General features: G+C 43.0%; 1 protein-coding gene across 2 annotated transcripts in view; it reads right to left on the reverse strand.

Moving 5' to 3' along the window:
* Window positions 1-21,121, reverse strand: part of LOC106582090 (rho GTPase-activating protein 20) — a 78,799-nt gene that overhangs the window by 13,995 nt on the left and 43,683 nt on the right. For both annotated transcript variants that reach the window (XM_045704660.2, XM_082967096.1), the window contains exons 2-7: window positions 19,297-19,382; window positions 4,036-4,206; window positions 3,234-3,383; window positions 1,652-1,693; window positions 1,413-1,497; window positions 1,180-1,324 (exon numbers count right to left, since the gene is read on the reverse strand). In XM_045704660.2, the coding sequence (XP_045560616.2) occupies window positions 1,180-1,324; window positions 1,413-1,497; window positions 1,652-1,693; window positions 3,234-3,383; window positions 4,036-4,206; window positions 19,297-19,382 (679 nt within the window). The remainder of the gene's footprint in view (window positions 1-1,179; window positions 1,325-1,412; window positions 1,498-1,651; window positions 1,694-3,233; window positions 3,384-4,035; window positions 4,207-19,296; window positions 19,383-21,121) is intronic.

Here is a 21,121-nt window from a genome sequence, read left to right on the forward strand (position 1 = left end):
ATCCTTTCCTAAATTAGCCATGGATGGAGATAGGGATTTGGAATGTGGTTTTACTTAATTCTCCGTAATGGCCAATGATTATAACGCCGATTCTGATCCAACCATTAATTCATACATTGTTGTGCCCCTGGCCTGAGAGGATGGAAGTTCAATATGTAGCTAGATATAGAAGGCTAATGTTAACTAGCTAACGTTGCCCATGAATAGAAGTTAGACTAGCGAGAAAGCATTTCAGCCAGGTAGACTACGACAACAAAAAATAAAGGCGTGTACTGTATGACAGAGTGATAGACCGTTTCTTCAACATGAAAGACAAAATGGCATTGGTGTTTTGCGGGTACTATTTAATGAAGCTGACAGTTGAGGACTTGTGAGGTGTCTGTTTCTCAAACTAGACACTCTGATGTACTTGTCCTCTTGCTCAGTTGTGCACTGGGGCCTCCCACTCCTCTTTCTATTCCGGTTAGAGCCAGTTTGCGCTGTTCTGTGAAGGGAGTAGTACACAGCGTTGTACCAGATCTTCAGTTTCTTGGCAATTTCTCGCATGGAACAGTCTTCATTTCTCAGAACAAGAATAGACTGATGAGTTTCAGAAGAAAGTTCTTTGTTTCTGGCCATTTTGAGCCTGTAATCGAACCCACAAATGCTGATGCTCCAGATACTCAACTAGTCTAAAGAAGGCCAGTTTTATTGCTTCTTTAATTAGAACAACAGTTTTCAGCTGTGCTAACATAACTGCAAAGGGGTTTTCTAATGATCAATTAGCCTTTTTAAAATGATAAACTTGGATTAGCTAACACAACGTGTCATTGCAACACAGAAGTGGTGGTTGCTGATAATGGGCCTCTGTACGCCTATGTAGATATTCCATTAAAAATCTGCAGTTTCCAGCTACAATAGTCATTTACAACATTAACAATGTCTACATTGTATTTCTGATCAATTTGATGTTATTTTAATGGACAAAAAAATTGCTTTTTTTCTTCAAAAACAAGGACATTTCTAAGTGACCCCAAACTTTTCAATGGTAGTGTAGGTTGAGTAGGTACTGAGTATGTATTGTAGAAGTTTCCTTTGACCACTGACTAGGGTCAACTTGTGCCATAAACTAAACAAGAGCTATATGGCTGGGTTTAAGGTGAGCATAATAGGGCTGTGGGGTAAAGGAGTTGAACTCACCAATGAGCGGGTAGGGGGAGTCATCTTTAATGGAGCTCACCCACAACTGGTGGTCTTTCACACAGCCCAAAATGCCAAACTGCTGTAGTGCCATTTGGATGACATCAGTGGTGCTGTCTGAATTACTTACAGCTAGAGTCTTAGCCTGGGGGAAGACAAAAACATTAGAAAAATGCACACACATATGACGGAACACACACACACACCAGCACCCATACATAAACAGTACTTACATAAGCACAATTCCCAATGTCCTTTGCAAATATCTTCAGAGGAATGGTCTTGGGGTCATCCTTCTCTTTCTCTTCGTTTATTCGACTAGAGGAACGAAGGAGGAAGTTAGCGTAAAAAACAATACTTTCTTTAACACAAGCAAGACTAAACACATTATTGAAGCTACTGAAGTCAAGCCATAGACTATTAGTATCAGAGGAAGTAATGAACAATATCGTCATCCGTCATTTCTGGTTACCTTTTGATGAGAAAAAGCCACTTCTCCTTGTGCTCCACAGAACTGCAGACAGACAGAGAGAGAGATAGAAAATTAAGTCGGATAACCAATATCATTTGTCTCATTTTCTCTTACATAACGTGTCCCTGTAAAACTGCATTTTTTCTATAAATTCCTGGTGTCAAGGCATATAGTGTGTGTGTGATATTTTATAACCACTGGCTCTCTGTGGTCAGAGTAAGGGGGTTTTTACGACTAGGAATATGACTCTGGTTGTGGTGCGGTGTTGGGATGATAATTTACTGTTCTAGTGGTTGTTCCTTTTTCTGAGACAGAATAACAAGTCCTGTACTGTACGCTAAATTTCCTTTCGTACGGTACCCGGAGGCAAAGTCATTAATATCCGTCGGGTGATTGGTTGAGGATTCTTGACTGAGTGACGTCACTCTGACCCCTTACCAAAACATGGCAAACTATTTCTTTCACCTCAGATCTGAAACCAGTAGTAACCACAACATTAAATGACAATTAACGTAACAATTACATATGAATCTGAAATTGGCCCAATAACATTGTCGCAGAGGAGGGCTTGCTATCAGCCGTTTTCTTATAAAACAGCTTAGATTGCAAAATGCTAATGTGCAGCGCGGGCTACCTAAAGTTAGCTAGACTCGGGACCTCATGGGGACATAGGCTTCAGGAGCCAGTGGGTTAGATATTATTTCACCATGGGCAACAAAAACTGGCTACTAGCTTGTTTTCAGACAAATATGTAGAACTCATCCAGTGACCAGCACATTTAGAAGGATAGCTAGCTATTGACTGAAATGTAGCTAGCTTACTGGCTAGCTAGCATGCTAGCTCACACTGGCCATGCTGTAGCCAACTAGCTAGGTAGCTCACTAATCATGGATGCCAAGACACAGCTATCTAGACTTGGGAGCTTATGGGCACATAAGCTACATTAGCCAACTGGTTAGACATGATTACACCATGGGCAACAATAACTGGCGACTAGTTTGTATTCAGACAAATAATTTCAACTCATTGTTAGTTTACACACTGAGAACCGCATTTCGGAGGATAGCTAATTACTGAAATGTAGCTAGCTATATCACTGGCCAGGCAGTAACTAATTGTGGACGCATTACCTATTCTTTGATACATTTGGGTTAACTTGCTCATATCAAGCAACACATACCAGACCGTTTGTGGAAAGGTAAAAATAACAATTTGTGGGCTTGTTTTTTGAATGATCGGACAGTGAAACTAAAATAGGTTGGTCACTAGCTGGTGAGGCTGACGCTGCATTTCCCAAGTCGTTCGGTCAGTGCTAACTGCTCATGCCGGCCGCTAGCATGAATATTCATGTCCTTGCCCATCTTCCTACGGAAGGAAATTTAGCGTACATACTACATACTCAATGAGGATTTATTAAAGGGACATTCTACACATTCTACTGTGTGTGTGTGTGTGTGTGTGTGTGTGTGTGTGTGTGTGTGTGTGTGTGTGTGTGTGTGTGTGTGTGTGTGTGTGTGTGTGTGTGTGTGTGTGTGTGTGTGTGTGTGTGTGTGTGTGTGTGTGTGTGTGTGTGTGTGTGTACCTGAATGTGGTGACACAGTTGAAGGTAGGCCAGCCCATGACAAAGCTCCTGTCTAGACTGGTGCTGCCCTCACACACCTCCTCCATACAGCCTGCTGTCCACATCTCACACACACGCACCTGAGCCTTCAGTTTGAAGTGTGTGGATGACCTGCAGCAAACACGAGAGGGTCACACACAGTTTAACACACACGCGCTGAATCACGTTTCTGAGCACATACATTTATTAATAGCCATGGTGGAATTCTCAACATTCCTACTGCAAACCTGCTGTATGTATACGTGTCTATGTCTGTGAACACCCCTGATACACACACACCTTCCTATCATACTCTTTTTAACCCAGAATGTAATAAAGCCAATTATAGCTGTCTCCACTATGTATGGGTCAGCTCCACCCAGAGGCACATGATGTTGAATATACAGTTGGTTGGCGAGAGAGGCCCTGTTTTGCTGCCACAACATCACAGCAATGTTGCATCAACACCCTGAAAGTATCTGGAGCATTGCCTGAAGGTTGTGTTCTGGGTGGGGAGCCCCTCTGGCCCTGATGAGTGGTCTCTGATCTGGGCACGGCCTCAGATGGATTTAATTGGCTGAGAGGTAATTATAGGCCGGATAGGAACGAGGGAGGGAGGGATGAGGGAGGGAGGGAGGGAAGTATAGGGCTCACAGTCCCGGGAGACAGGGTTTTTAGACTTGAGTAGGGAAGAGAGGGATGGAATGCAGTTTTTAGAAGTTGCCTTCCGCTCTTTTGCTCCCCCCCCCCCCCCTCTCTCTCTCACAGACACACACAGACTCACTTGGCCTTGGCGATGAGGAGTGTGTCAGTGAAGAGGAAGAGGTGTCTCTCCTGCGTCTGCAGGCCAGTCTTCAGCTGGGTGTGGGCGTGGGCCAGGAACACCCTGCCTGGGGAGAGGAACGCCTGCACCAGGGGACACGTCTCTGGACTGACCGGAGACAGACAGTTCTCCCTGTCAACACACATACACATCACACACTGTTAGAATAACCAGGTAAACACATCACATGGTGTTAGAACAACCAGTTCAACATACAGTAGAGGGGTCATTTCAGGTTGGCTCCCAACGGGCCAACGGGTCAAGAGGATTACTGTTTGGGGTCAGAGGGAGAGGAAGTGTGGGTCCCTTTGGTTGTGTTAATGAATGAACCCAGTGCTCCCTATAGGCATTCCCAATGACCTCCTAGTCTCATTTTAACAAGGTTATCCACTTCCTCAGCTAGGGGCTTACATAGCCTTACAGCCCTGGTGTATGTATAGAGTGGCGAGCTGAGCTGTGACATTAGCCGGATGGTGTTATCCTCGTGTGGCTGGGATGTAATTATTTTTGGAATAAGAGGAGTTGTAAAAAGACCAAGGCACTTCAGCCAGTCAGTCTTCCATTAGTTAATTCCTTACAGTACATAACTGATTAATTACACAAATCAATGGGAAAGGTACAGTATCTGTGTTTTTGAATGACTATGGAATATGCATGTGGAGGGATATTCCATGGCAAGCTTTTGGTGCTTCCCAGTGTTGGGAGGGAACTGTTTGAAGAGAATTCTCTGGGGTTGGGGACTAAGATTAAAAAAAAATACCTTTATTTAACTAGGCAAGTCAGTTAAGAACAAATTCTTATTTTCAATGACGGCCTAGGAACAGTGGGTTAACTGCCTTGTTCAGGGGCAGAACGACAGATTTTTACCTTGTCAGCTCGGGGATTCAATCTTGCAACCTTTCGGTTACTAGTCCAACGCTCTAACCACTAGGCTACCTGCCGCCCCTAATGGGTGATGATGGGTGTGTGTGCACCCGTTTGTGTGTACATGCGTGTGCCCGATTTGCTCAGTTGGTAGAGCATGGTGCTTGCAACGTCAGGGTTGTGGGTTCGATTCCCACAGGGGACCAGTACCAAAAAGTATGAAAATGTATCCATTCACTATGTAATTCGCTCTGGATGAGATTGTCTGCTAAATACCTACAATGTAATTGTAATGCTGGCAAAGAGGAGGGAGTCAATCATCTCCTTCAGTCTTTATTAAACACAAAACACTTTGCATGGCTAAATACAGGACTACTGTTAAGGTACACTACATTTCCTGCTCGTTGAATATCTCATTCTAAAATCATGGTATTAATATGTAGTTTGTTCCACCTTTGCTGGTATGACAACCTCCACTCTTCTCAGGAAGGCTTTCCAATAGATGTTGGAAGATTGCTGCGGAGACTTGCTAGCATTCAGCCACAAGATCATTAGTGAGGTCGGGCACTGATGTTGGGCGATTAGGCCTGGCTTGAAGTCGGTGTTCCATTTCATCCCAAAGGTGTTCGATGGGGTTGAGGTCAGGGCTCTGTGCAGGCCAGTCAAGTTCTTAAACACCGATCTAAAAAAACCTAGCCCGAACCACGAAAAACAGCGACAGACCATTATTCCTCCTCCACTAAACTTTACAGTTGCCACGATGCATTGGTGCAGGTAGCATTCTGGCATCCGCCAAACCCAGATTTGTCTTCCGGAATACCAGATGGTGACGCGTGATTCATCACTCCAGAGAATGTGTTTCCACTGTTCCAGAGTCCAATGGCGACAAGCTTTACACCACTCCAGCCGACACTTGGTGATCTTAGGCTTGTGTGCGGCTGCTCGGGCCATGGAAACCCATTTTATGAAGCTCCCGACAAACAGTTCTCGTGCTGACGTTGCTTCCAGAGGCAGTTTGGAATTTGGTAGTGAGTGGTGCAAACGAGGAAAGATGATTTTTACCCGCTTCAGCACTCGGCGGTCCCATTCTCAACCACTTCGCGGCTGAGCAGTTATTGCTCCTAGATGTTTCCACTTCACAATAACAGCACTTACAGTTATCCGGGGCAGCTCTAGCCAGGCAGAATTTGGAAGAACTGACTTGTTGGAAAGGTGGCATCCTATGACGGTGCCACATTGAAAGTCACTGAGTTCTTCAGTACGGGCCATTCTACTGCCAATGTTTGTCTATGGAGATTGCACGGCTGTGTGCTCGATTTTATACACCTGTTAGCAACGGGTGTGGCTAAAATAGCCAAATCCACTCATTTGAAGGGGTGTCTACATACTTTTGGCCATGTTGTGTATATACATGTGCGTGTGAGTTAGCCACAGATCAGTAGATAGGGTTTATCAAACACACTATTCGAAAATACACTCTATCTACAAACGTATGATGACACCCCTTCAAATTAGCTGATTCGACTATTTGAGCCACACCCGTTCCTCAAGCACACAGCCATGCAATCTTCATAGACAAACAGGAGAAATAATGGTCTAGGGCTGTTTTTCATGGTTCAGGCTAGAACCTCTTAGTTCCAGTAAAGGGAAATCTTAACGGTACAGCATACAATGACATTCTAGACGATTCTGTGCGTCCAACTTCGTGGCAACAGTTGGATGCCCCCGTGCACAAAGCGAGGTCCATTCAGAAATGGCTTGTCGAGATCAGTGTGGAAGAACTTGACTGGCCTGCACAGAGCCCTGACCTCAATCCCATCGAACACCTTTGGGATGAATTGGAAGGCCGACTGCGAGCCAGGCCTATTCGCCCAACATCAGTGCCCGACCTTACTAATGTTCTTGTGGCTGAATGGAAGCAAGTCCCAGGCAGCAATGTTCCAACATCTAGTGGAAAGCCTTCCCAGAAGAGTGGAAGCTGTTATAGCAGCAAAGGGGGTACCAACTCCATACTAATGCCCATGATTTTAGAATGAGATGAGCAGCTGTCCACATACTTTTGGTCATGTAGTGTATATCCACTTGAACAAGAGAATAACTTTTCCTGGATATTATTATTATTAGAATATCAAGAAGATGTGTGTGTTAACTTTGGAAGGGACAACTTGTCCAAGAGCGGGAAGAGAACAATGATAGTCATCCGATCATGAAAAACACAGAGAAACACACAGATATAACCACTGTATCAGGTTCTAGAGAAAGATACATCTTCCTGAATTATGTCAATATCTGCCATGGGCAAGTACAGCAGATGGAAAAAGTTTGCATTTTTACGGGGAACAAAGGAAATCGTTGCAGGGCTCTGTCCTTTCCTGTTTACATCAGGCTGTGAGATCCGATTCTCAGCTCGCATTCAAGAGATAATGACCCTGTACACACACACGCACACACACACACACACACACCCATCATCTTGACCCCCAACCCCAGAGAATTCCATTCAAACCGTTCCCTCCCAACACTGGGAAGCACCAAAAGCTTGCCATGGAATATCCCTCCACATGCATATTCCATAGTCATTCAAAAACACATACCTTTCCCATTGACTCATGTAATTAATCAGTTATGTACTGTAAGTAATTAACTAATGGAAGACTGACTGGCTCTGAAGTACCTTGGTCTTTTTACAACTCTTCTTATTCCAAAAAGAACAAGGGAACTAGAAAACCAATTAAATCACAGACTAAGGTCTTCAGTTTGCTATTGATTCATTGCTTCTGGATGACTCAGAAACCATGATTCAAAACCAGGGTGGAATTTGTAGGAGGGAAAATTGGGGAGGTTCATATCCTTGTACCCCCCTAAAAATTCTGGAATATAACCGTAATTAACACCATAACAGACAAAAGATGAGCTTCAACGCGAGATTATAATTTGATTTTAATACATTTTTTATTTAACCTTTATTTAACTAGGCAAGTCAGTTAATAACAAACTCTTATTTACAATGACGGCCTACCAAAAGGCAAAAGGCCTCCTGCTGGGACGGGGGCTGGGATAAAAAAAAAATATATATATATATATACATATATAAACATAGGACCATATAGAAGACCTCATCACCTTCTCTACATGCTTTCTTAATATATCTGGGAAATGCCTATGTCATGGAGTCCCCCCACACACAGAACACCTTACTGTAATATCTCTCCCTCGCTCTCTCCCTCTATAAAGACACCAGACTTCCATATTCAGCCCCCCTCCCCCTGAATGGTTGATTGGCAGCTGAGCTCCTGGTCCACTGAAGCTGATGGATGACTGACTAACGATCCCATTGTGTCATGTGATGTTGATAAATTGGGCATAGAGGCCGTTTGCATCTACACACCACATATACACGGCCATCTTTGTTAGGGAACAGTCCTGTGGAGCGAGATGTTGACTTTTCAGACACAATGCTTGTTGTTTATTCTCGGGGCGCTGCTGTGGGATAAGGTCTCTAAACCCATCCCTGGCATGCCTTTAGGGAGAGAATGGTGAATATTGATGAGCCCTCCGTCACTATATCAGGCCTACTAGCCAAACAGAACGCCTAACGAGTGGCACCATCCTCTAATCTAGGGCTGGTAATTGCCAGGGACGTCACAATACGATATTATCAATAGATTCTCACGATTGACATGATTCTGTATGCATTGAGATTCAATCCTGCGATTTTATTGTGATTTGATGTCCCATACATATTGCTCACTATATGACTGCTGCAGAGAGACAAGAGGGAGCATGATACTTTTGGGGGGGCTCAGTCATGTTGGCTCACTATTTAAAAAGAAGATGGAGAACAAGCTATAGGATGAAAAATACTGGCGTTTTGGCGCAGGTACAGCCGACTATCTCAAGCTAGCGCTATCTAGAAAAATCAACAACTACAAATCGATACTTGGAGTAAAAGTATCTATATAATATTGTCCAAAATAATATCAGGATATGTAAATATCCCAATTCACCTCCATTACTACTTATCCTGATTATGGTCACACTGGCTTTCTCACACACACACAGAGGTGGGGTGTGTCAAGGTTACTGGAGGCTGCTGCCAGGAGATGAGGTCACCCTGGTCCAGATGTGTGTTGTAAGCAGACCAAGAGGACATGTCCCTCAGATGACACACCCACCCCCCTGTTCTAACAACATCTTAACTCCCCATCTTAACTCCCCATCTTAACTCCCCATCTTAACTCCCCATCTTAACTCCCCATTTTAACTCCCCATTTTAACTCCCCTTGTGTTTTGATGGGACGAAGATTTTCTGTAGCTCAGCGAAAAGCTCTAGAATGACGCTCGTGCACTGCATCCCCTAGGCAGACATTATACATCCATATATAACACTGTCCTTTTGCTTTGCTCTAGTTAACATATATATCTCTGTGTGTTTGTGTGTGTACTGCTGTCTGCCTGTCGTCTCCACTCCAACAATGAATGGCCAACAGCTCTCCTGCATATTTCAACTAATTTATTATTGAGGCCCAGCGACCAATATCTTTTCATTTAATTTGTCTGCACCTGTCCAACCCCAAGTAGTGCTTGACTTCTCTCAGGGGCACAAAAGGTTTTGTATTTTATGACAACAATCTAAGGGAAAAGCAAATAAATTGCAACCCCTTGTCAAGAGACAGGAAGGGGGAACTTTATACAAATCTCATTGACTTATGTAATGTTTGAACTTTGACTGGGTGATAAAATCAAACAGTGTGTTTGGACCTGATGGTATGTGTGTTGCGTGTCTCAGCAACAAGTATTAGCAATAGCTTGACTTCTCCTACAGTCAAACACTGTCCAGACCAACGCCAGTGTCACTCTGCGAAGTGGTGTGATAGACGGCGCAGTGTGTTTGTGTTAGCCGTCCTGTCAACCCATGGTGAAGTCGAAGTGCACACGGCACCAATACACTGCTGCCAATTCATCATGGTTACACCTTGAATGAAGACATCATTACTGATATGGATTTATAATCCACACTTTATCTGACCGAGGGGACGACACTCACTTTCTCTCTTCCCATGTACCCAATCTTTCTCAAACACACACACACACACACACACACACACACACACACCACACACACACACACACACACACACACACCACACACACCTCTTCTGTTCACAATCTTTCCTTATCTAATATGAGTCATCTAGTGTATCCAGTGACTCAGAGTGGACCCCCGTAGCAGGGGAGATGGGGGTCTTATAAAAAGAACATCAGTGTGTTGTTTCCAAAACTCACATCATGGTTTTAATGGAAAGCAAGGGCAACAGACCTTGTCTCTCATACATAGGGTAGAATGAGTTCTGGAGGGTGTCATGGTTGTTGAGAATGAAGAGGTAGCATATGGAAGGACAAATGGAGGCATGTACTGTACATGCATAAGTTCTAGTGTGGACAATGACCATAGTGAATATGTATAGATTTCATATAACTCCAGCGGTAGAAGGTAGTAAACAACTCCACGTTATTGGGAATAATAAGAGAAATGAAGCCCAGTCTTATAAAACTCTCCATATTAGGAAATGTGGTGGCACGGTGGCTGGTGGCCATTAAAAACAGGGTCATTATTGCTAAAACTACGTTTAGTTTGTAATATTCCCCTCCTCCCATATCCATTTCACTGCTGCATATTGTACTGTGCCTCAGTAGGGACTGACTGTAGCCCTGGAGTGGTAAAGCTGGAGCAGAGTGAGGCGACTTCTAGATGAGGTGAAAGGGGGAGGGGTGGCGTAAGTTCCTGAGCGAAAGGACAGAGTCACCACACAGCAACTCTAGGCCTGATGATAAAAGCAGGCAGGAATCACCTGGGCCAGCAAAGAATTTATAGCAGAGTAGTGTGTGTTTCCCTGAGGAAAAGTAAATCATTTGGAGAGAGAGACAGAGAAAAATAGAGAGGCCGAGAGAAAGAGTGATAGACAGAGAGAGAGACAGACAAAGAAAGAGAGAGGGAATGCGTAGATTAGTGAGTTGAAGAGAAACAGAGAGAGAGGTAGAGATGTCTTCATCTCATCCAACACGCCTCACTTCCCTGACCTTTAACTTCTCCCCACTGTGAATCACATGATAGCACCATGCCACCTCTAGCACCATGCCACGCTCTCTGGACAAGCCCTTCCCTGGAGAACCCCCTTGACCCTGGTGACCCCCGTCGTTCTCTGCACCTCCTGACGAGGAGTTAGAGGTCAAGGCTTAGAGCATTAACCCAGTCTCTTTCGCTCCTGAGAATGTCTCCACCACAGACACTCTCACTAAGTGTCTACCATTCGCTTGTTCTCTCTCTCTCGCTCTCTCTCTCTCTCTCTCTCTCTCTCACACTCACTCTTTCTCTCTACACTCAGACACACAATACCTCCAGCCACGAGAGCAATGAACCATTAAAGCGTCAACAGCGTTCAGCTCAACACTCCCATGTGGTCCAGTTTCACACAACACGCTCCAGCTCAGCCTACACTAACTGAGTAAACAGTTAGCAGTAGAAATTACATAAATATGTCCAACAACACCAGGACGGGACAAGGTTTCTCCACTCTAGTCTCTCTAACTCTGCAGTAATGTTAGTTTGACGTGTAAGAGATGACATTTTCAAGTTTTAATGTCACATACATAAGCACAGTGAAATGCCTTTCTTGCAAGCTCTAACCCCAACAATGCAGTAATCAATGACAATGTAATACTAAAAATAACAAGGTAGAACAAAAACACACAAGAAATAAAAATAAGAAGAACATGATAAGGTAAGTAAGCATACCATATTATACAGGGTCAGTTCCAGTACCATATTTTTTATTTATGTATTTATTTTTTATTTCACCGTTTATTTAACCAGGTAAGCTAGTTGAGAACAAGTTCTCATTTACAACTGCGACCTGGCCAAGATAAAGCAAAGCAGTGTGACAAAAACAACAACACAGAGTTACACATGGGATAAACAAACGTACAGTCAATAACACAATAGAAAAGTCTATATACATCGTGTGCAAATGTAGTAAGATTAGGGAGGTAAGGCAATAAATAGGCCATAGTGGCGAAATAATTACAATTTAGCATTAACACTGGAGTAATAGATGTGCAGATGATTTTTTATTTTTTATTTTATTTCACTTTTATTTAACCAGGTAGGCAAGTTGAGAACAAGTTCTCATTTACAACGGCAACCTGGCCAAGATAAAGCAAAGCAGTTCGACACATATAACAACACAGACTTGCACATGGGGTAAAACAAACATACAGTCAATAATACAGTAGAAAAATAAGTCTATATACAATGTGTCACGTTCATCGTAAGGATGGGACCAAAGTGCAGCGGGAATGTGTATACTCATCTTCTTTATTACGAAGAAAATAAACACTTAATACAAAACAACAACGAAAAAACAGTCCTGTGAGGCACACAGCTACACACGGAACAACTACCCACAAAAAGCCATGAAAAAACACCCCTACTAAATAGGACCTTCAATTAGAGGCAATGAGGAACAGCTGCCTCCAATTGAAGGTCAACCCAATAAACTAAACATAGAAATAGAAAAACTAGAAGGAACATAGAAATATACTAACATAGAACATTAACCAAAAAACCCCGAAACACATAAAACAAACATCCCTGCCACGCCCTGACCGAACTATAATAACAAACAACCCCTTTTACTGGTCAGGACGTGACACAATGTGAGCAAATGAGGTGAGATAAGGGAGGAAAAGGCAATAAATAGGCCATGGTGGCAAAGTAAATACAATATAGCAATTAAAACACTGGAATGGTAGATTTGACAGTAGATGAGTGTGTAAAGTAGAAATACTGGGGTGCAAAGGAGCAAAATAAATAAATAAATACAATAGGGGAAGAGGTAGTTGTTTGGGCTATTTATAGATGGTTAGATGATGATGTGCAAGTAGAAATACTGGGGTGCAAAATAGCAAAAGAATAACAATATGGGGAGGAGGTAGTTTGGTGGGCTATTTACAGATGGGCTGTGTACAGGTGCAGTGATCGGTAAGCTGCTCTGACAGCTGATGCTTATAGTTAGTGAGGGAGATATAAGTCTCCAGCTTCAGTGACATTTGCAATTCGTTCCAGTCATTGGCAGCAGAGTACTGGAAGGAAAGGCAGCCAAAGGAGGTGTTGGCTTTGGGGATGACCAGTGAAATATACCTGCTGGAGCGCGTGCTACGGGTGGGAGTTGCTATCGTGACCAGTGAGCTGAGAAGGCAGGGCTTTACCTGGCAAAGACTTATAGATGACCTGGAGCCAGTGGGTATGGCAACGGATATGTAGTGATGGCCAGCCAACAAGAGCATACAGGTCGCAGTGGTGGGTAGAATATATGGGGCTTTAGTGACAAAACGGATGGCACTGTGATAGACTACATCCAATTTTCTGAGTAGAGTGTTGGAGGCTATTTTGTAAATGACATTGCCAAAGTCAAGGATCGGTAGGATAGTCAGTTTTACGAGGGTATGTTTGGCAGCATGAGTGAAGGAGGCTTTGTTGTGAAATAGGAAGCCGATTCTAGATTTCAATTTGGATTGGAGATGCTTAATGTGAGTCTGGAAGGAGAGTTTACAGTCTAATCAGACACCTAGGTATTTGTAGTTGTCCACATATTCTAAGTCAAAACCGTCCAGGGTATTGATGTTTGTCGGGCGAGCGGATGCGGGCAGCAATCGGTTGAAGAGCATGCATTTAGTTTTACAAGCATTTAAGAGCAGTTGGAGGCCACAGAAGGAGTGTTGTATGGCATTGAAGCTCGTTTGGAGGATTGTTAATACAGAGTCCGAAGAAGGACCAGATCTATACAAAATGGTGTCGTCTGTGTAGAGGTGGATCAGAGAATCACCAGCAGCAAGAGCGACATCATTGACATATACAGAGAAAAGAGTCGGCCCGAGAATTGAACCCTGTGGCACCCCCATAGAGACTGACAGAGGTCCAGACAACAGGCCCTCCGATTTGACACATTGAACTCTATCTGAGAAGTAGTTGGTGAACCAGGTGAGGCAAGCATTTGAGAAACCAAGGCTTTTGAGGCTGTCGATAAGAATGCGGTGATTGACAGGGTCGAAAGCCTTGGCCAGGTCGATGAAGACGGCTGCACAGTACTGTCTTTTATTGATGGCGGTTATAATATCATTTAGAACCTTGAGCGTGGCTGAGGTGCACCCATGACCAGCTCTGAAACCAGATTGCATGGCGGAGAAGTTACGGTGTGATTCGAAATGGTCAGTGATCTGTTTGTTAACTTGGCTTTCGAAGACTTTAGAAAGGCAGGGCACGATGGATATAGGTCTGTAACAGTTTGGGTCTAGAGTGTTTCCCCTAATCTTTAGGGATCTCAGACGATACGAAAGTTGCTGCAGGGGGGTGCAGAGCTGTTGGCCAGGGTAGGGGTAGCCAGGTGGAAAGCATGGCCGGCCGTAGAAAAATGCTTATTGAAATTCTCGATTATAGTAGATTTCTCGGTGGTGAAAGTGTTTCCTAGCCTCAGTGCAGTGGGCAGCTGGGAGGAGGTGCTCTTATTCTCCATGGACTTCACAGTGGGATTACTGCTACAGGATGCACATTTCTGTTTGAAAAAGCTAGCCTTAGCTTTCCTAACTGACTGTGTATATTGGTTCCTGACTTCCCTGAAAAGTTGCATATCGCGGGGGCTATTCGATGCTAATGCAGTACGCCACAGGATGTTATTGTGCTGGTCATCTGTTCCTGGTTCTAAATGTTTTGAATTGGGCATGCTTATTTAAGATGGTGAGGAAAGCACTTTTAAAGAACAACCAGGCATCCTCTACTGACGGAATGAGGTCAATATCCTTCCAGGATACCCGGGCCAGGTCCATTAGAAAGGCCTGCTCGATTAAGTATTTTAGGGAGCGTTTGACAGTGATGATGGGTGGTCGTTTGACCGCGGACCCATTATGGATGCAGGCAATGAGGTAGTGATCACTGAGATCCTGGTTGAAGACAGCAGAGGTGTATTTGGAGGGCAAGTTGGTCAGAATGATATCTATGAGGGTGCCCATGTTTATGGATTTAGGGTTGTACCTGGTAGGTACCTTGATAATTTGTGTGAGATTGAGGGCATCTAGCTTAGATTGTAGGACGGCCGGGGTGTTAACTTTTTGCGGATCATTGGGACGCTACCGTCCCACCTGGCCAACATCCGGTGAAATTGCAGAGCGCGAAATTCAAATGACAAAAAACGTAATATTAAACATTCATGAAAATACAAGTGTTATACATCAGTTAAAAGCTTAACTTCTTGTTAATCCAGATGCTTTGTTAGATTTCAAAAAGGCTTTATGGCGAAAGCACACCATGTGATTATCTGAGGACAGTGTTTTCTATCCAATACTCCCAATTATATGCAAATCCTAGCTTCTGGGCCTGAGTAACTAGGCAGTTTACTTTGGGCACCTCATTCATCCAAACTTCCGAATACTGCCCCCTAGCCCGTAGAAGTTAAGCATATCCCAGTTTAGGTAACATAACAGTACGAACTCTGAAGATAGATTGGAGGTAACCAATTCACATATGGTGTCCAGGGCACTGCTGGGGGCTGAGGGGGGTCTATAACAAGCGGCAACAGTGAGAGACTTATGCATTTAGTTTTACTTGCATTTAAGAGCAGTTGGAGGCCACGGAAGGAGAGTTGTATGGCATTGAAGCTCGTCTGGAGGTTAGTTAACACAGTGTCCAAAGAGGGGCCAGAAGTATACAGAATGGTGTCGTCTGCGTAGAGGTGTATCAGAGAATCACCAGCAGCAAGAGCAACATCATTGATTTATACAGAGAAGAGAGTCGGCCCGAGAATTGAACCCTGTGGCACCCCCATAGAGACTGCCAGAGGTCCGGACAACAGGCCCTCCGATTTGACACACTGAACTCTATCAAAGAAGTAGTTGGTAAACCAGGCGAGGCAATCATTTCAGAAACCAAGGTTGTCAAGTCTGCCAATAAGAATGTGGTGATTGACAGAGTCGAAAGCCTTGGCCAGGTCGATGAATGCGGCTGCACAGTAATGTCTCTTATCGATGGAGGTTATGATATCGTTGTGACGTATCTCTGGAAGGAGATCCTTGCCCTGAGCTTGTCTACTTTATTGTCCAGAGACTGAACATTAGCGAGTAATATAATCGGTGGATGGTGTACTAGAAGTCCAGTCCGAAAACTTCTTCTCCGTCGGCAGCGTCTTAGAACAGCCTCTTGGATAAGTTCAGTGTTAATGTGCGCCATAACCAGCCTCTCAAAGCACTTTGTGATTACAGAAGTGAGTGCTACAGGGCGGTAGTCATTGTGGTATGAAACATTAGAGTTCTTGGGAACAGGAATGATTGTGGTCATCTTAAAACATGTGGGGATTACAGACTGGGATAAGGAGGGGTTGAAAATTACTGTGAAAATGCCTGCCAGCTGTACTGTGCATGCCCTGGAATACCGGCGGGGCCCGCAGCCTTGAGGGTGTGGACCGCATTAAAGGCCCTTCTCACGAACCCTCACTGTGGGTACAACGTCGCTGATGAAGCCAGTGACTGAGGTGGTTAGCTCATCAATATTATCGGCGGAGTCTCGAAAGATATTCCAATCAAAGCAGTCATGTATCCAGTGTTGTGTTCCAGACAATTAAAAGCGAGACCGATTCAAGACCAAGACAGGAGCAAATCGAGTCCGAGTACAGACCAAGACCGGGAAGGGGGGAGTCAAATTCAAGACCATAATTGTAATTTTGTTAGAACAACATATGGTTTCTTTTGACATTCAGAATAGTGAAAAAATGCATTCTGAGGGAAAATGGAGCCATTATACAAGTTATTACTAACCCCAACACAGTTGGGAACGATGGGCCTTCTATGACTTCAGAGAAGGGCTAAGGATTTATAAAATAATGATTATAATAATAATGATAATTAGAATGTTGTTTTCAGTGATCTTCTGATTTAATCTAGCTTTTGTTGTGGGCTAGTGGCTGCATCAGGTGTTATCAAAGAGGATGTTGTTGATAATTTGTTAGCTTCTCCCTTTACAAGAATAACTTTCAATAAGAAGTTCAGTTTTAAATGATCATCATCTGGTGAGTGGAACTGTGTTTTTTATTGCAGCGCGCTTGCTGTTATTAGCCATCTCTTTGAAAATAACTGGTGTGTGAAACATTGCTGCATTTAAAGTGGAACTGAAAGCATTTTAGCAACATTAAATCTTATTCAAATCTGTTCATATACACCCCCAGGAAGAATATGACTCTTTTTAAAACATTTCCTGACAAGCGACCACCTAGATATGGTCATTTTCACGTTTTCATAAATTCATAGAATGATTGGGAATTATGTATATTAAGGCATTTGTGAAAATTCTATAGTAATATAGAGTGGAGAAAATGGCCGTGGGTTTGGACAATTAATAGACACTGCTGTAAGTAAAACAGAATAAAAACAGCTGTCTTGTCCTGGACTAGAGTCTACACAGACCGGTGAGCTATAGCCAATCAGAGCTGCAGTAAGCCTTTATACAAACAAGTCGTTTGCCACACGGGCCTGCCTTCATTCACTTTGAACTGGACTGTGTGTTTCCAGGCAGTAGGCCCTGCCATCATTCACTTTGAACTGGACTGTGTGTTTACAGGAAGTTGCAACAGCGCAACTTTAGATCATTACAACGCATTCGCCAAAAGCCACAAAATACACCTGAATGAATTTCTGCAAATACTATATGTAAACGCCACGGTAGTCCTCTTACATTTGGGAACTTTACAGTCCTATTAATCAAACAACTATGAAAAGGTAGGCTGTCTCTCCCTCAGTTATGCACATCAACAACAAGTTCAACACTAATGCTAGCCAGAGCAAGATGAGCTCAAATATAACAAAGGAACATTAGATAAACCCTGTCAAACTTTTTCAGCTAGTTGGCCATCAAAATTGCACTGATAAACAATGGGGAATTGTAGCCTCCTCGTCCTTCTGCAGCTTGCCTGCCAATGCATGCTTGTCCCAACCAAGCACCCAAGCTAACTGGCTAAAGTTGGCTAGCTTGCTAGCTAGCTACTTCCAGACATAAATGAGAGAACACCTCAATCTGACCATTTTACTCATCGTAGCAGTGCTGGTTAGGCTGTTTACATGTTATCTAAAGCGTTCTTGCCTAACTATTACTTTTTGTGCCTACGTTTACTGACATTGGTTATATTCAGTGGGTATTTACAGCTTCTGCTTGTAAACAGGAAGCAAGAGTACGGAGTCATGATCAGATTTGCCGAATAGCAGAGGGTTTGCTTGTATGTTTGCTTGTGGGTAGAATAGCAGTGGTCTAGGACTTTAATTCCCCTGGTGGCGTTGGAGATGTGCTGATGGAAGTTGGGCATCAGGTGCCTTAGTGACACCGAATTAAAATCTCCGGCAACCAGAAAGGCAGCCTCTTGGTGTAGGTTTTCCTGCTTGTTTATAGCTTTGTATAGTTCGTTAAGAGCCAGCTTGTTATTTTTATTGTCCTGTGGTGGAATGTATACAGCAGTCACAATAACAGCTGAAAACTCCCTCAGAAGGTAGAAGGGTCGGCATTTGACCATCAGGTATTCCAAGACTGGTGAACAGTGTGTCGAAACCTCCACCGCGCTGGAATTAGCAAACCAGTTGGAGTTGATGAAGAAGCAAACCCCTCCCCCCTGATTTCCCTGACTCCACTATCCTGTCCGCCCAGTGAATGGAGAATCCATTGAGTTGGAGTGTATCGTGTCCGAGAGCCATGCTTCTGAAAAGCAAAGGATATTGCAGTTCCGAGAGTCCCGTTGGTAGAAAATCCGCAATCGGAGGTAATCCATTTTATTATCAAGTGACTGTATATTAGCCAGTAGAATGGTGGGAAGAGGTGGCCGGTTTTCCCTTCACCTTAATCTCACCAGGATCCCCCCTCTCTTGCCTCTGTAACGCCGGTGTTTCCTCTTGGGTAGCCCGAAAATTGTGTTGGAATTACAGAGAGAGCCCAGTGCAGATTAGTCTAAGCAGAACATGGAATTGGGGTAAGTAACTGCCATTCTGATGTTCTAGAGTTCTTATAGGTTGTAAGAAATAATAGAGGATACATTTTGTGAAAATGTCATGACCGCCACAGCCCTACACATACCTGAGATCCGTGGCAATTACATCAGGCTCAACCCAGATCAGAGACAAAAGTCTGAATTTAGGACTCAGACCCACTCGGGTCCCAGGTCGGTTCTCAGAATTTCGTGTCTGTTGGACATGTGAAAACCTCTATTAGGGACTACACATAGTGATAGGTAGCAGTTTAGTTGAATAGAGGTATCTGATAGGCTGTTACTGTACCTGGACATGCTTCGTGATTTGGTAAGTGCTTTGCTGATGACCAGGGAAGGGGCAGACTGTCGTCGATGGGCCAGGGTCTTCATCTTCTATGGAGAGAAAAAAGGGAGGGAGAGAATACTGGGTCAACTGGTCATTATTTACATAGTCTAATGTTATTTACTGTTGTAAAATGTACAGAGGTCATACTGTAACACATCCTGATAGTCATATACCACATCTCTAAATGGTATTAAGGAAGGGAGGAGAAAAAATGTTTAAAAAAAGAAAGAAAGAAAGAAAGAAAGAAAGAAAGAATGAAAGAGAGAGAGAAAGAGAAACCGAAAAAAGAACAAAAAGAGAGAGAGAAGTATGCAGTGTTTGGTTTGTCTTCTCTCTGTACTGTCAATGTTTCTAAATAAATCATAATCTCTCTCAATGTCAGGAATTTAGTAGGCCACCACAGGAATTAAATTGTCAAATTTTTTTACATTTACATTTCCCAAAAAACGTGAATCGTAAAACTGTCTCCGCCAGTGTCTTGGGTTACATGCATACATACATTCAACAGACAAATGTCTGTGAGAAAAGTCACAGACAAAAATCAAATAAGGTTGGCTTAACAAACTCTTTTCAACTTGCCCTTTAAGTCAGCAAATTCCTACCTGTTATCCCCTTTGATTTCTCACCACATCATTTAATATGGCAAATCTAATGACTATGGAAAAAGGTTTCACTCTCAAAATAGCTTGGTCACGATGGTGGCCATATTATAACATTACATACATTTTACATGATGTTACATAATGAACTGCAACCAGTGGTGTAAAGTACTTAAGTAAAAATACTTAAAAATACTACTTATGTAGTTTTTTGGGGTATCTGTACTTTACTATTTATATTTTTGACAACTTTTACTTCACTACATTCCTAAAGCAAATAATGTACTTTTTACTCCATACATTTTCCCTGACACCCACAAGTACTAGTTACATTTTGAATGCTTAGCAGGACAGGTCCAATTCATGCACTTATCAAGAGAACATCCCTGGCAGCTCTACTGCCTCTGATCTGATGGACTCACTAAACACAAATGCTTTGTTTGTAAATGATGTCTGAGTGTTGAAGTGTGTCCCTGGCTATTTGTAAAAAAATAAAAAAGGAAAAAAGAAAATGGTGCCATCTGGGTTGCTTAATATAAAGAATTTGAAATTATTTACTTGATACTTCAGTATATTTTAGCAATTACATTTACTTTTGAAACTTAAGTATATTTAAAACCAAATACCTTTAGACTTTTACTCAAGTAGTATTTTACTGGATGACTTTCACTTTTACTTGAGTCATTTTCTATTAAGGTATCTTTACTTTTACTCAATTACGACAACTGGGTACTTTTCCCACCACTGACTACAACTAAAGGGTTTGGTTTTAGAAGTCTTAGAAGATGCCATTGAAGTGCAGTAGCCAAATTCAATGAAATGATATTCAATTCACCTATCACCTGTCCTGCAGAATAAGATTTGACTGATTCGTATGGAGATATATTTCCATCAAAATGTTTAATATACACTGAGTATACAAAACATTAAGAACTCTTTCCTTGACATAAACTGACCAGGTGAAAGCTATGATCCCTTATTGATGTCACTTGCTAAATCTACTTCAAGTCAGTGTAGATGAATGGGAAGAGACAAGTTAAAGAAGGATTTTTAAGCCTTCAGACAATTGAAACATGGATTGTGTACCGTATGTACGCCATTCAGATGGTGAATGGGCAAGACAAAAGATTTAGGTGCCTTTGAGCGGGATATGGCAATAGGTGCCAGGCGCACCGGTTTGTGTCAAG

Source organism: Salmo salar, chromosome 21 (genome assembly GCF_965601325.2).
Source record: "Salmo salar chromosome 21, fSalSal1, whole genome shotgun sequence".
Lineage (NCBI taxonomy): Eukaryota > Metazoa > Chordata > Actinopteri > Salmoniformes > Salmonidae > Salmo > Salmo salar.